Source organism: Lynx rufus, unplaced genomic scaffold (genome assembly GCF_022079265.1).
Source record: "Lynx rufus isolate CCGP_SWC_20201006 ecotype Redwood Valley unplaced genomic scaffold, mLynRuf1.p SCAF_2, whole genome shotgun sequence".
In the NCBI taxonomy this organism is placed as follows: domain Eukaryota; kingdom Metazoa; phylum Chordata; class Mammalia; order Carnivora; family Felidae; genus Lynx; species Lynx rufus.
Window position 1 is genome coordinate 168,765,440 of NW_025814834.1, and position 14,326 is coordinate 168,779,765.

The 14,326-nt window shown below is 38.1% G+C and overlaps 1 protein-coding gene across 1 annotated transcript in view; it reads right to left on the bottom strand.

The window, feature by feature from the left end:
- AK4 (adenylate kinase 4) overlaps positions 1–14,326 on the bottom strand; it is a 68,115-nt gene that overhangs the window by 18,467 nt on the left and 35,322 nt on the right. Inside the window, exon 2 of the mRNA XM_047085028.1 lies at positions 11,227–11,346. Coding sequence (XP_046940984.1) covers positions 11,227–11,346 — 120 coding nt within the window. The remainder of the gene's footprint in view (positions 1–11,226; positions 11,347–14,326) is intronic.

Below are 14,326 nucleotides of genomic sequence, written 5' to 3' on the forward strand. Positions count from 1 at the left end.
ATCTTCCAGGGACACTTGGAACTCTCCTATTATGTATCTTAGAGTTGAAATAAATAGTGCCTGCTCTCAAGGAGCTCATAGGTTAGTAGTAAATGATTTAAAAACCTGGACATGCTATAATCACTACTTCGGGATCCACTGATAGAAGACATACTACAGAAAATTTGGGTTTAAACCATAAGTTTGGATCTTCTAAGTGGCTTAGTTAAAAGATGAATTCCTATTAGGCAGGGATTCTTGGGGAAATCCCCAAATGGTGTTGAGGTCCTCTGGCATCAGTGCAACGATTTTTCCTGTTTAAGGATATAGATGAAACTCATAGCTTATAACCTGTGTTCTTAAACAAGTTAAAAATTATGGAGCCCTTTTGCCAGTAAAGGAATATGCATACTGCATTGAGGAAGGAGCTGTTAACTGTAAATCCTTTGCTTAAAGGCCCTTCTCTTTAAGAATTTTGTTTACCTGTTATATGGGGACCCAAATCCCAATATAAACAAATTAAAGGAAAACTGGTCCCACTATATCTCACTTGAGACAAAAGGAACTTGTCAATGATTTTACCACAGGCCCGTATTTTTGCCCCAAATAAAAGAACAGAGGCTGAGTATGGCCCTCCATGGGCTCAGCTCCCAGGTATATGGTGTACATATAACATGGTAGGTGAGACCTACCATCAGGCAAGTATTTATAAGCTTTTTCTACATGTCAAACATAATTGTAGGTACAGGAAGGTATAAAATATCAACATCCAGATCAATCTGTAAGTTACATGATTGTAAGGTAAGAAGAAAGAATGAAATGGGTAGACAGGATGGTACCAGAAGGACTCGGCAAGGAGAGGATATCTGAGTAAAGACGTGAATGGAGCATCCTCATAACCATCTCAAGGCACAGTGCTGCAGGCAGAAGGCACAGGGAGTGCAAAGGCCTGGCAGCATTAGCACATACAGCACATAAACGTAAGGAAACTGTGACGTCATTAGGGAATAAAAACAAAGTTTTGCCCTCCCTTGCCCTCAAGAAAAGAGGTCTGAACATAGATGAAGGCAAAAGGAAACACAAAAAACATGAAACTTTAAAACATGATAAACACAAAGAATATTCAATAATATCCACTGTAAGTGGATATATTTTCTTAAAATAGAAAAACTGAACAAAAGGACAAAAAAGATGTAATACAGGAGAACTTTCCTGAAAGGAAAAGAACTGAATTGGAGATCAAAAGGACACAGTACCTATAGGAGGGAGGACAAGAAACAACACTGAGATGGTCTATTTACTTCAAGTATGAGGAAACAATTCTTCAGGAAGTCTATGCAGGAAGAAAAAAAAATCATAGTCAAAAGTCACACTGGCCTCAGGGCTTTGCGGAGAAATAATCCAGGTCGGAACAAGATGAAACAGAGGCTGCAAAGTGCCGAAGGACACAGGGGTCACTCAGGAATATCACGGCCAGCTAAACCTGCTGAATGATGAGGAGACGTTCTCAAACGTGAAAACTCAGGGAAGAGGGCATCACATGAGCCCCTCTGTTACAACGGAGGGAAGGAAGGAGGGAAAGAACAGCAGGAGGAAATTATCCAGTAAGATCCAGCTCACCACGGTAATGATGAATGGAAAAGCTGTGGTAAAAAGTAGCACAGCTTTATTCAGATATAATTCATATGCCAAACAATTCACTTGTTTCAAGTGTATAATTTGATGGTTTCTAGTCTATTCACAGACGTAACGAGAAGAATCGTCAAAATAAAAGAAACAGAGATGTGGTACTGTGTGAGAAAACCAGGCCACAGAATTCATTTAAATCTTTTAGATGTAAGACAAAAAAAAAAATTGGAAATTCAGGTTACAGAAGAAAACTTGTAATAGATTTTAGCAACAAAAACCATTGAAAACTGAGACGGAGGGAGGGGAAAAGAGGTGGGAGGAAGCCTAAGTACATTAATCCTCTTACTGTTCACTGAAGAAAGACAATATCTCTCTGTCTCAATTTGAAGTATGAAATAAAAAAACAAATATGTCAACTCCTAATGGCTTTCATAATCTTAAAGAGCTCTCCCAAGAATATCCTGGGTGATGAAGAAAGATTTTATCTGAAATTCAGTAATAATTCCTTCAGGTTCACTTTAGCTCTGCTATTGTTAAACTTAAGTAAAATTAAATATTTTTAAAAGTACATCAAGTATGGGAGCCGCACTTACACACTTTCAGGTACCTATGTGCGTGAGGAGGGGTCTAGAATGACAGGTTCTCAACTGTTAACCCTGATTATTTCTGGCTACTGGGATTTTAGGTGACTAGCTCCTTTCCCTTATATTTTGCCATATGGCTTGAATGCTTTACAGTAATCATGTACCATTTTTATAAAGTCAGTGTCAAATGATAAAATTAAATTCTCTGCACTTTTCCCACATCTTACTCTCCTCTTAACCCTAATCAACTTGTTCACCTTCACAAAATCTGGGTTTTTCTTCCTAGTACTAGGGCAGTCATCAGAGTTTTATATTGTTTTGTTTTATATTAGTAGGTAAGGTTTAATGGAGGCTGGGGAATTTTGTTTAGTTATACTTTCCCCAGGTGTACTTAATGAGGGATGAATATGATGATCTTTGCTTATTAAAATGACATTTTTAAGTTTATCAGCCATTTATTAATGAAATGCTAAGTTCTAACATCTGTATCAGCATCAACATGTGGTTGTATGTATATACAACATCGATACATAATAACACATACTATCATGTGACCACCTACTACGTTTTAGGATTCCACTAAGAGCGTCGTCATATTTGTTAGCCAATCCTCGCGAACCTATGCCATACATACTGCTACTAATTCTATGGATGAGGAAAAAGAATCCAAGAAAGGTAAGTTTGCTTGCTCAAGACTACACAGCTAATAAATTACATAATGATACTCAGTTATAAGTCCGCGCTTTTTCCACCACATTACTGTTCTGATATAGTGCTGTGTATTTAGTAAATGCCCAGCAATTGTTTCATTAACAAACCAGAAAAAAGGGTGCCTGAGTGGCACAGTCAGTTAAGCATCTGACTCTTGACCTTGGCTCAGGTCATGATCTCACAGTTTGTGAGTCTGAGCCCCACATTGGACTTTTGCACTGATGGAGCAGTGCTTGGGATTCTGTCTCTCCTTCTCTCTGTCCCTCCCACACTTGTGCTCTTGCTCTCCCTCGAAATAAATAAATAATTTTTTTTAATTTGAAAAAAAAAAAACCTGGCAAAGTATGCTTTAGATGCTTTGGATAAAGCTTTGCAATGAATGTTCTCAATCCATCCAATTCCCAAGATACCTGTTTCATAAATTAGGGAAGGAGGCTCTCCTTCCATCTAAAATTAGGATTTGAAGACAGCTTCATCCTATGCCTTACTTTATAGACTTCTAATTAAGTGGCAACAGCAAAGGGGCTAAGTGTATCTTAAAGTGTATGAGACATGCCCAAATAGAGAGAAATCACAGTTTAATATCTAAAGTAGATCTAAACATGTTAAAAATTAAGTTAATTTTAAAGTGTTGGTTAAAAAGTTAAAAAATAAGTTATTCTTTCAAACTCAAAGTTTTACATTTTAAGCTTCCTAACTCATTTCTAATATTAACTTTGATGTTGGGGCGCCTGGGTGGCTCAGTCGGTTAAGCGTCCAACTTCTCTCAGGTCATGATCTCGCAGTTTGTGAGCTCGAGCCCCACGTCGGGCTCTGTGCTGACAGCTCGAGAGTCTGGAGCCTGCTTCAGATTCTGTGTCTCCCTCTCCCTCTGCCCCTCCCCGGCTTGTGCTCTGTCTCTCAAAAATGAATAAATGTAAAAAAAAAATTAGTATTGACTTTGATGTTTATTCAATGCCCTGTATTTGAATTTCATGAAGTGTTTAACTTTTGCCCCTACCCACTTTTCTGACCTCATATGCTCATATTTTCAGCTCTAGAATTATCCAGTTACCTGTGGTTTCCAGAATACACCATGCTGTTTTGCATATAGTGATCCCTCCACCTAGAAGATTAAGCTTTTATTCTCACTTTCAAAACTTAGTTCTTGCTGTCACCTACTCCAGGAAGCCTTCCATTTAACAGCTGCCTCCCTCACCCCTAAGATAGGGTCAGTTCCTTTCTCCTGGGTGCTACCTCTCACCTTTCACCCCCTCCACTGGGGCTCCCAAGGTCCTAGACTGCAGTTATTTATTCAGCATTTGCTCCTCCTGGACTAAGCTCAGAAAATATGCTATTCCCTCCTCAGACAGACCAATGCCAAGCTCATCAAGACGCACCATAAAATGTATAACTCAATTTGCGTTTTGATCTCTGAACCAAGTTTTTCTAGGGTGTGTTCAAATATCTGTATACATATGTTTTCCATATGGCCCTTAATGCTTACTTGTTAAAATCTAGTCATTCTCTGGAAACACAGAGCAAATAAACAAACTCAGAGTTGCCTGCCATATTAAAATTGTTCCCCATCCCAAGACAGCAGTCAGATCACACAGAAGAAAAAAGCCACCAGAAATGGACATGGGAACAGGGTCTCAGGACAGAATCCAACCAAATGAACAAGAGAAGATACCCAAGGCTTTATTTTACCATGTTTTTCAGTCCGATCCTCTGAGCTCATACAGACACCAAGGACACTGAAAGTAGGGAAGTCATAGAATAAAAACAAAGTTCTTATAGGTTAGATTTAAATCACAGAAATCAAAGGCAATCCTCATTGCCTAGGGCAGCACAAAAGCTGAATCACCACTAGATTCTAAATGCCAAGAAGGCCAGGTCCCACCTACTATGTTGCTCTATTGTGGTGTCTTGACAGTGCCTGGCACAGAGTTGGTGCTCAATAAATACTCAGTTGTAGGAAAAATTATGAAGACTTAGAACCGAAAGAAATTTGCACAATCACCTGGGACCACTAACAAAGAGGCTGCACTAGCTTTAATGAAATCAATAGCTAGACATAAAGTCTGAACAGGCTCCGCTCTTTGGATAAGGTATAGCACAAGATGAGAGTGTGCTAAATTTCAAGTCAGGTGTGACCAAAATGACTTTTCATAACCTAACCCTGCTAAGTAATGGTCTTTTCCTGTGTAACTCGACCAATATTATTGTTTAGTTTCATTGATTTATTTTTTAAGTTTCATTTAAAGTATACACAGATACCATTTCTTCTTTTTGCCCATCTTCCCCTGGTGAAGTCATGTGTTCTCCCCTAGTACAATATTCAACCTGAAATTAATGACATGTCTACAAATCCTTTCATTGAAGAATATCTGAATATTTAGTAATGATGTACAAAGTATAATCAAAAGCAGTTATAATTCCTTCTTCCAAGAAGATGATAAAAAATGTCAAGTTTGGGGGCGCCTGGGTGGCGCAGTCGGTTAAGCGTCCGACTTCAGCCAGGTCACGATCTCGCGGTCCGTGAGTTCGAGCCCCGCTTCAGGCTCTGGGCTGATGGCTTAGAGCCTGGAGCCTGTTTCCGATTCTGTGTCTCCCTCTCTCTCTGCCCCTCCCCCGTTCATGCTCTGTCTCTCTCTGTCCCAAAAATAAATAAACGTTGAAAAAAAAATTAAAAAAAAAAAATGTCAAGTTTGTTTTAAAAACAGAATTTTACAGATGTTCTATTCTGGAGGTGACTATTACGGCTACATGGCTATCATATGTAGTTTGGTTTTCTACCATCCACCATTTACTTGGTTACCAAGGGCTCTGAGTAAGTATGTACCTTGGAAATACTGCAGATCTGAGATCATTTAACTCTCAGGGCAAACAAACACACACAAACACTGCACACATTCAAGCAACTCTGACTTCTGGTAAAAAAAAAAAAAATTCCAGAATTATCTACAGAAAGCCCTAGTTATTAGCATTCGACACTGTGCTGAACCACAAATGAAACATACAACCACAGACTGAATGATAACTCTCATTCCAAAGGGATCTTTATTCCGATGAAAGGCTTAAATTATATTCCACTCATTATTCTAAAATTTAATATTTTTTTATGAAACCAAACTGTGACAACCAATGTTAAATATTTTGATGCCTCACCTAAAATCGTATGGTAGACAATTCTGTTACTTCTTGTTACCTGTAGATAAATTAGGAAGGAGTTTGAGAACTTGCAGGCTACTATTTAAACACACAGGTTGGCAGTCAAATTTAGAAATGAAAACCCCTATTACCAACACATCTCCCTACCGGCCCCACCCAGCTGCCAGCCCTATTTTTAAAAAGTGAAGAATTTATATTTGTTTTAAAGAGAGTTACTGTTCTCTAGCTATTTCACCTAATAAGTAGTAAATACTTTCTTTATATGAAACTGGAAAAAAAAAAACATGCATGGTTTTATAACAAAATTAGAAAGCTTGCAGCACATTCCATTCTTCTAGTAGAATATTTGTCTTAAAAATTAAAGAAACTTTTTAAAACTGTTCTCATACATTCAACTTCTAAGGACATAAAAGATAGAGGGAGAGAAAGAAAAAAGGAGAAAAGCCCCCCACAGATATATACAAGTATTAACACATAAAACAGTGTTTCTTACTCAGCTGGAGAGAAAACTGCAAAGGTAAGGTAGAGCTGAACTATCTTTAGCAAGGACATAGCTGACCAAACCACACAGCACTCAGGCACCCCATCCACCAACCCCTCCTGGCCTTCCCTTGGCTGGCGTCCACTCTACTTGTTTCCACCCACCATTTGCAGATGCCTCTCTACAGACATATGGACCAAGATGATGAGTCATCTGTCATCCAGAATTCTTTTCTCGACCTTTGCACATTCAATCACCTTTAGCACACTCAACAGGCACGTCCTCCACAGAGCATGTGCCCTGTAACATAAGGAGTTTAAGGCTGAACACAGAATGAGGCATTCTTAACACTCCTCACTTTGCCAAATGGATTTATTCCAGAGCTTTAAAGGAAAATCACAACTGAAAAAGTGACCAGATGGGTCTTCAAGGAGAAAGATACAAACTAAATCAGCCATGATACTGACGCACTTCACTAAAAACAGGCCTGTGATGTAAAAGAACTTTAGTTATTCTCCCTGAGAGGAATAGTTATGGCAAAAGCAAAACACAGAAGCATTCCATAACTAAAACTGACCTTCAATTTCACATGGCTAAATATTTTTTAAATTATTCCTGTACTTAACACTTCATGTAGTCACCAAAAAAAACAAAAACAAAAAAAAACATTCAGGACCTGTATATCACTTAGGACAGATATATAGCATATCTATATAGCACTTATTATATGGCAAGCATTCTTTTAAGAACATTACATATATTCAGTTCATCCTTACAAACCCTTTCCTAATCCCTGTTTTCCATGAGGAATAAAATGCCCACAGAGGTAAAACAATTTGCCCAAGGTCACAGACTGTCAGTAAATGGCAGAGCTGGGATTCAAACGGGCAGTCTGGCACCTAACTGGGGTTAGTGGTTATTACACTAACCACCTTTCCAAAGGAGTTTAATATAGACAATCCTTTTTTAAAACAAAGTTTACACTAAAACTACAGAAGTCTGCTTTGCAAGGTGACAAGATTTACAATTAAAGAATTTAAACCAGAGAAATTATAGTCAGGTGGTGGCAAAGTCAAAGTTTACCCATCATGGCAAACACCTACACACTGTGGAGGACTACATTTTGTGAGTCAATGTGTCGTGCCTGGAGAAATTAAAGTGGCCTAGAGAAGTGCAAAGGAGGTGATGACAGTCAAGAAACAAAAAGTGCAAACCTCCGTGAGCAATAAAAGCCAGGAGGCACCTGGCTGGCTCAGTCAGTAGAACATGTGGACTCTATATCTCAAGTTGTGAATTGGAGCCCCACGTTGGGTATAGAGATTACTTGAAAAATTAAAATCTCTAAAAAAGAAAAGAAAACTCCAGGGGTGCCTGGGTGGCTCAGCTGGTTAAGTGAGTTTGGCTCCTGATCTCAGCTCAGGTCTTGATCCCACACTCTTCTTGAATCCAAGCCCTGTATGAAGACAAAAGAGAGAAGAGACGAGAAGAGAGGAGAGGAGAGGAGAGGAGAGGAGAGGAGAGGAGAGGAGAGGAGAGGAGAGGAGAGGAGAGAAAAGGAAAGTAAGAGAGAAGAAAAGAAAAGAAAAGAGAAAAAAGAAAAAAGAAAAAAAAGAAAGGCAAGGTAAGGCAGGAAGGAAGGAAGGAAGGGAAGGAGGGAAAGAAAAAAAAAGAAAACCACAGGGCTGTAGTAGCTAACCTCACTCATAACTCCTGTCAATTTTTCCCCCTCAATCCATTCTCTCCTGGATGGTGCCTCTTTTCCATCTTACCACCATTGCCCAAATTCAGGCTTTCAACATCCCATGGTCCAAATATTCCAACAGTCTTGTATTTGGCTTCTAGCCTCCGCCTCGTCCCTGCCCCACCACCTACTCTCTCCTCTGCTAACAGAACAGTCTTTCTGAGACACAAATCTGATCATGTTATGGCCCTAATTAACTTTTCAATGGTCCCGGGAGCAAACAATTTCTGGTTCCACCATCTTTGTACTGAATCAAACACCATCCACTCCAGGATTTCCCCTGCGTGCCTCTGCTTGCAGGCCCAGGAAAATACTAAGCTATGTCATCCTTTTCTTACCTAGTTCACATGCCCTTCTGCAGAGAACATCTGCCTTCCAACCCCCATTCATCAACCTGCAGAACCTCTATTTATCTCTTTTTCCATAACGTTGTTCCAATACCTCCTCTCACTACCAGAACATAATTTTCTTCTCTGTGTCTGCGGGGTACCACATATATATGCTTCTATTCTGCTATCAGTAACTATTTTACTGATTCCCCTACTGTGATAGGGACAGTGTCTTAGCATCCTATCAACAGCACCTAGTAATTTCTGACACACAAGAGGAGTTTTATTCGTTATTGCCCAATGAATAAGAGGATGCCTTTTGTAGGCCATTATAGCCTTTCTCTCAGCAAAAGTTTTTAATTCAATCCACCAGTTCCCTCTAGTCCCATGAGAACAGAGTTACAAATTTTTAAATCCAAAGTCTAGAAAGACGTGATCTACTTTATAGTCAACTGTTCAGAAAACCTACAAAGTGAGGAATATATGTTAAATAGTAGTTCACAATGAATGCTCCACAGAACAAACCCTGTAGGTTCTTGGTGAGTGTTGGGAATGAGGTGGGGGATTCTAAAATCAAATAAATTCAGAAAATGCCTCATGATGTCTCCTTCTGTGAAGAGTTAAATTGCATTATATTAAAGTTTCAATGAAGTCCTAAAGTAAAGAAAACGTGTTTAACTTTGGCACTTACTACCTTTGAGCAGTTAGCTAAAGCCTACTTTGCCTCAGTCTTCTAATCTATTAAATGGGAATAACAGTATCTACTTCTTACGGTATTGTAGGGATTGAATGAAAAAATATCAGGTGTTCCAAACAATGCTTGCACACAATAAGTACTCAATAAATGCTAGCAATTTTTAATATTTAACTTGACACATCTGCTTTCTTGTCTAGCAATTACTAACACTGCACACTACACACTTTGAGAAACACCAATAGACAATAAAGACCGCACCATACTAGTCATTTTGGAGACTCATGGTTCCAGACTTTAGGAGAAATATAGCCAATCTCATAGTTTAAATGTAGGCAATTCATCTGGCTTCTCTGTGGCTGGCAAACATCAAGGTTTCAACTGTCACAACTTCCTGAAGCTTCAGTTTCACAAAATTAATATGGGATTGAGTGCCTTGTGTGAACTAAAAACCGCTCTGCAATGGAAACAAGTTCCTCATAGAGAAATCTCATTCTCTGCCATTCTGTGGTCCTAGAAAGTAGCATGCTCATCAAGTTTCTATTTTTATTGTACCCAGGAATCTTGCTATTCAAGAATAAGAAATAATCCACCCAGTCCATTGTTTTTCTTAAAATTTAAAGTAGAAGATTCTGAATTTCAGCTTCATGGAGAATTGTAATATGTTGTGTGTAAGCATCTGCAGGCATTTCCTAGGAGAAATATCATAGTTGTCATCAAGGGGCCTATTTGCCTAAAAAATTTAGGAACCTCTAATAGAGGTCTTAAATAAGGTCCAGGTGTTACCTAAATACGTACTCAAAAAAAAAAAAAATCAAACAGTATCAAAGACTATATCAGTCTTTTTAATATCCTTTCAAAGAGAGCTTATGCATGTATTTCTACATGGAGAGAGTAATAAATACCACAGCATCCTTCCATGTTTACATAAATAATAGTATATGATATAGACTCTACTGCAGCTAGCTGTTTTCACTCGGCAGTGCATCTTAGAGATCTATCCATGCCAACACATAGGTACACATTATTCGGTTAACAGACATACTAATTTTTAAGGCATCCCTATGATAGATACTTAGGTTGTTATCAGTGTCTTGCTAGTTACAAATAATGATGAGAACAGACAACCTTGACAACCTTTCTTTAGGAAGAAATCCGGCAGGGAACTGCTGAGTCAGGAAATATAAAGAATGCTGGGGTGCCTGGACAACTCAGTCAGTTACGTGTCCAAATCTTGGTCTCGGCTCAGGTCATGATCTCACAGTTCCTGAGACTGAGCCCTGCGTTGGGCTCTGTGCTGACAGCTTAGAGCCTGCTTGGGATTCTCTCTCTCTCTCTCTCTCTCTCTCTCTCTCTCTCTCTCCCTCCTGCTCTCCCCCATGCTCTCACATGTACATGCTCTCTCTTTCCCTTTCAAAATAAATAAAAATAAACTTAAAAAAAAGTATAAAGATGGCTAAACTGTCCTCCAATGGTTGCCTGTTTTATACTCTCAATAATATTTATTTCCTTTACACTCGATAAAAGATCTTCAAATTTTCTATCTTTGTTAACCTGACAGATGAAAAATGGTAACTCATGGTGTAATTTGTGTGGCCTATTATGAATGAAAGAACCTCTGATTTAAGATGCGTCATACCTATGACAACTTAGTCATGGAAACAATGAGCACCATCGAAACTGTAACAGTAAAGGGAATTCAGTAAAGGTTTGCTTCAAGTCAATGGCTCTAGGGATGGTAGTCTGGAGACAGAAATGAAAACGCTTTATCACAGTGAATTTCTATCATTTTGCCAAATTGGAATATGCCTTAATAAATGACTGAAAGCTTGGAACAAAAAGTATTTTGCAATGGGTCAGAAATTAAGGGAGTGTGCACAACCAACTAGTCACAGAAATCCAGCTTACCCACAGGTTCAACTCACCATCTAGTAGCCAGTGCTGGCCGCGCCTATTCTCCAACTCCGACATCATTAGGCGTGTGATCACATGATCTGGAACCAAAAGACCCTTCTCTATGTACTGCTTTGCCATATCACCAACTTCTATTAAAAAAACAGGAAAAAGAGACACTCAAAAAAGCTTCAAAAAAAGAAAAGCTTACAAACTCCTTTTGCCTTCTCTTCCATTCCTCCCTATTGGTATGAGGGGAAAGTTATAGGTAGATGTTTTGGGGGTAATTTTTAGAATACTGGTTTCAACAATGGTAGCCTTGTCTCCCAAAGAATTATAAAAGCAGCTTTTGAAGATAAATAAGATATACACAAACAGAAATAAAAATAAAAGAGTATTTCTATAAATTAGAAGAGAAAAGTAAGAAACAAAAGTTGGGAGTCCAGAGGAAGGGGTGTTCGTGAAAGGCCAGGACAGAAGTCCTGGAACTTCCCAGAGGTGAGAGCCGCGAAGTGGACACTGAGCCCCCCAACGGTTTACGACAGCCAGGAAATGTGATCAACTATATGGTTCATGGGATGCAGAAGGCTGAAAGAAGCTGAGGAGCACAACCATTCCTTAGAGACCAAAGGAAAACATTTCCACTGGGCTTAGAAAGAATGCTGGATAATACAAACAAAAACTTCTCTTCATGAACCTCAGTATAAGTAGATGGCACCTTGCTGATACAGTTGTAGAAGCAACTCAGTGTTATTAGTAGAATGCCAACTTTATCAAAAGATGTGAATTTATTTTTATTATTATTTTTTTGAATTTACATCCAAGTTAGTTAACATATATAAAAGGATGTGAATTTTTCAAAAAAATTTTTTTCAAAGAAAAAATGTTTCTATCTTATTTTAAAATAATTTCTTATATGTGGAAATTGTGGGTTAGGTTCAGTGGAACAAATTATCAGTTTAAATTTGTTAAGTTTCTAGGAACAGATTTTTTTTTAAAACAAGATGAAGTCCTCTACTCTTCAGAGAACTGATAATAAACCATTAAGAACCACGTTTTTGACAGGCCAATTATGCTCTTTTATTTATTTATTTATTTATTTATTTATTCGAACTTTATTGTTTTTATTCAGTTGGCTGCATTCACAATGGTTATTAAATAGGACCATATTTTATGCTTTTATAATAAATATTAATTTACATTTCAAGTGACTGATACAATTTCAACCACCAGTGCCCCCAAGAAGATATTCACTGCACTGTTACCTAGCATATTGCCTATATTTGATGTTGACTTTAAGAAAGGCCAATTATGTTCTCATAAAAACATAAAGCAGAATTATGTTACTGCAAAAAAGCTCAAGAATCACTTTGTCCCTACCTTCACCTCGAATTCAAGGTAGAACCTTTCCTTCCCCAAACTGAGTCAATACTCCTAACTCCAACTCTGAAATATGCACTGTCAAGAGATTCATATCACTCTGATTACTACTACTGGCTCAAACTATTGGCTCTGATTGCTACTACTACAAGCTCAAAGTTAGATCCAATGATGCTGATTCAGTAACACGCTGCGAAGAACAACAGCAAAAGACAACCACTTTGGCAAATGTGGCTAAACATGCATATGAACAAAAACAGATTCATTCACAAAGTATTTATTAACTCTATACTAGGTAACAGGTAATAATGCACAAAGGGAGCAGTGAATAAAAGTTGCAGCTTACCTACCAATGTTTAAGCAGTGTTATTTTCATGAAGAGCAACAATATTAATCACTAATAAAGTAACATACTATGTTAACATATGAAGAAACATATTATACCAGGCACTGTGCTTTAAGCACTTTGTATGTGTTATTTCATTTAATCCTCATAAGATCCTCACCTTCAGATAGGAAGTAATACCCATATTTATGACAGCTTTACTAAGATACAATTCACACACCATTAACATTCACCACTTTAAAGTGTACAACTCAGTAATTTTTAATACATTCTCAATGCTGTGCAGCTATCACCACTACCTAATTTCAGAACATTTTTATCACTTCAGAAAGAAACCCTGTACCCATTAGCAATCGCTCCCCATTCCCTCCTCCCTCTAGCCCCTGGCAACTATTGATTTACTTTCTGTCTTTACAGATTTGCCTATCATGCACATTTCATATAAATGGAATCATACAATATGTGGTATTTTGTGTCTGGTTTCTTTCATTTAGCATAATGTTTTCAAGTAGTACTTCATCCATTTTCATGGTTGATCATTCACTGTATGGGTATACCATATTTTGTTTATATACATCAGTTAATACGCATTTGCATTGTTTCTACTTTTTGGCTAATATGAGTAACACTACAAGGAATGTTCACGTACAGGTTTTTGGGTGAACATATGCTTTCTGTTCTCTTGGTAATACCTGTATACTATGTATGTTTTATATCAGGAAAATCACTGTCGGATGGTATGCTTGGAGTAACTGACAAGATTGGTGCTGTCCTACTCTGCAATGGTCAGGCCAACCACAGAGCCCTGTTCTTTTTTTTTTTTTTAATGCTTCCTTTTTATTTTTTTAATATGAAATTTATTGTCAAATTGGTTTCCATACAATGCCCAGTGCCAGAGCCCTGTTCTTAGTCCCATCTGCCAAACATTAAGACAGATTTAAACAAACAAAAAAAAAATATATATAGACATCTTCCAAGATAACAGACCAAGACGTGAATTGTCTCCAAATATCCCATGAGGAGACAGTGAAAGCATAGGAAACATTTTATTTGGAAAAGAGAAGACCCAGAGAAGGGCATGAAAACAATTTGCCCATATCCTGATACTTGACACATGGAAAGGGCATTATCTTACTTAATCCCCAGGGCTTACAATTAGGACTTGTTATGGGAATTACAAATGGATAGAGAAAAAATGGCCTAAGGAATGTCTGAATGGAGATTCAAAGACTGCCTAAGACGGGATATTATAGAGAGATTCGGAAAACTGGTTGGGGATTGGGCCACTTAATGTTTAAGGTCCTTTTGGGTGAGGATTTATGGTATTGGGATACTTTTGGACTCAGGAGTTTAATGCAGAACAGTAGCCAAATGATGCCCCTGAGGCCTTTAAATACTTGCTAGAT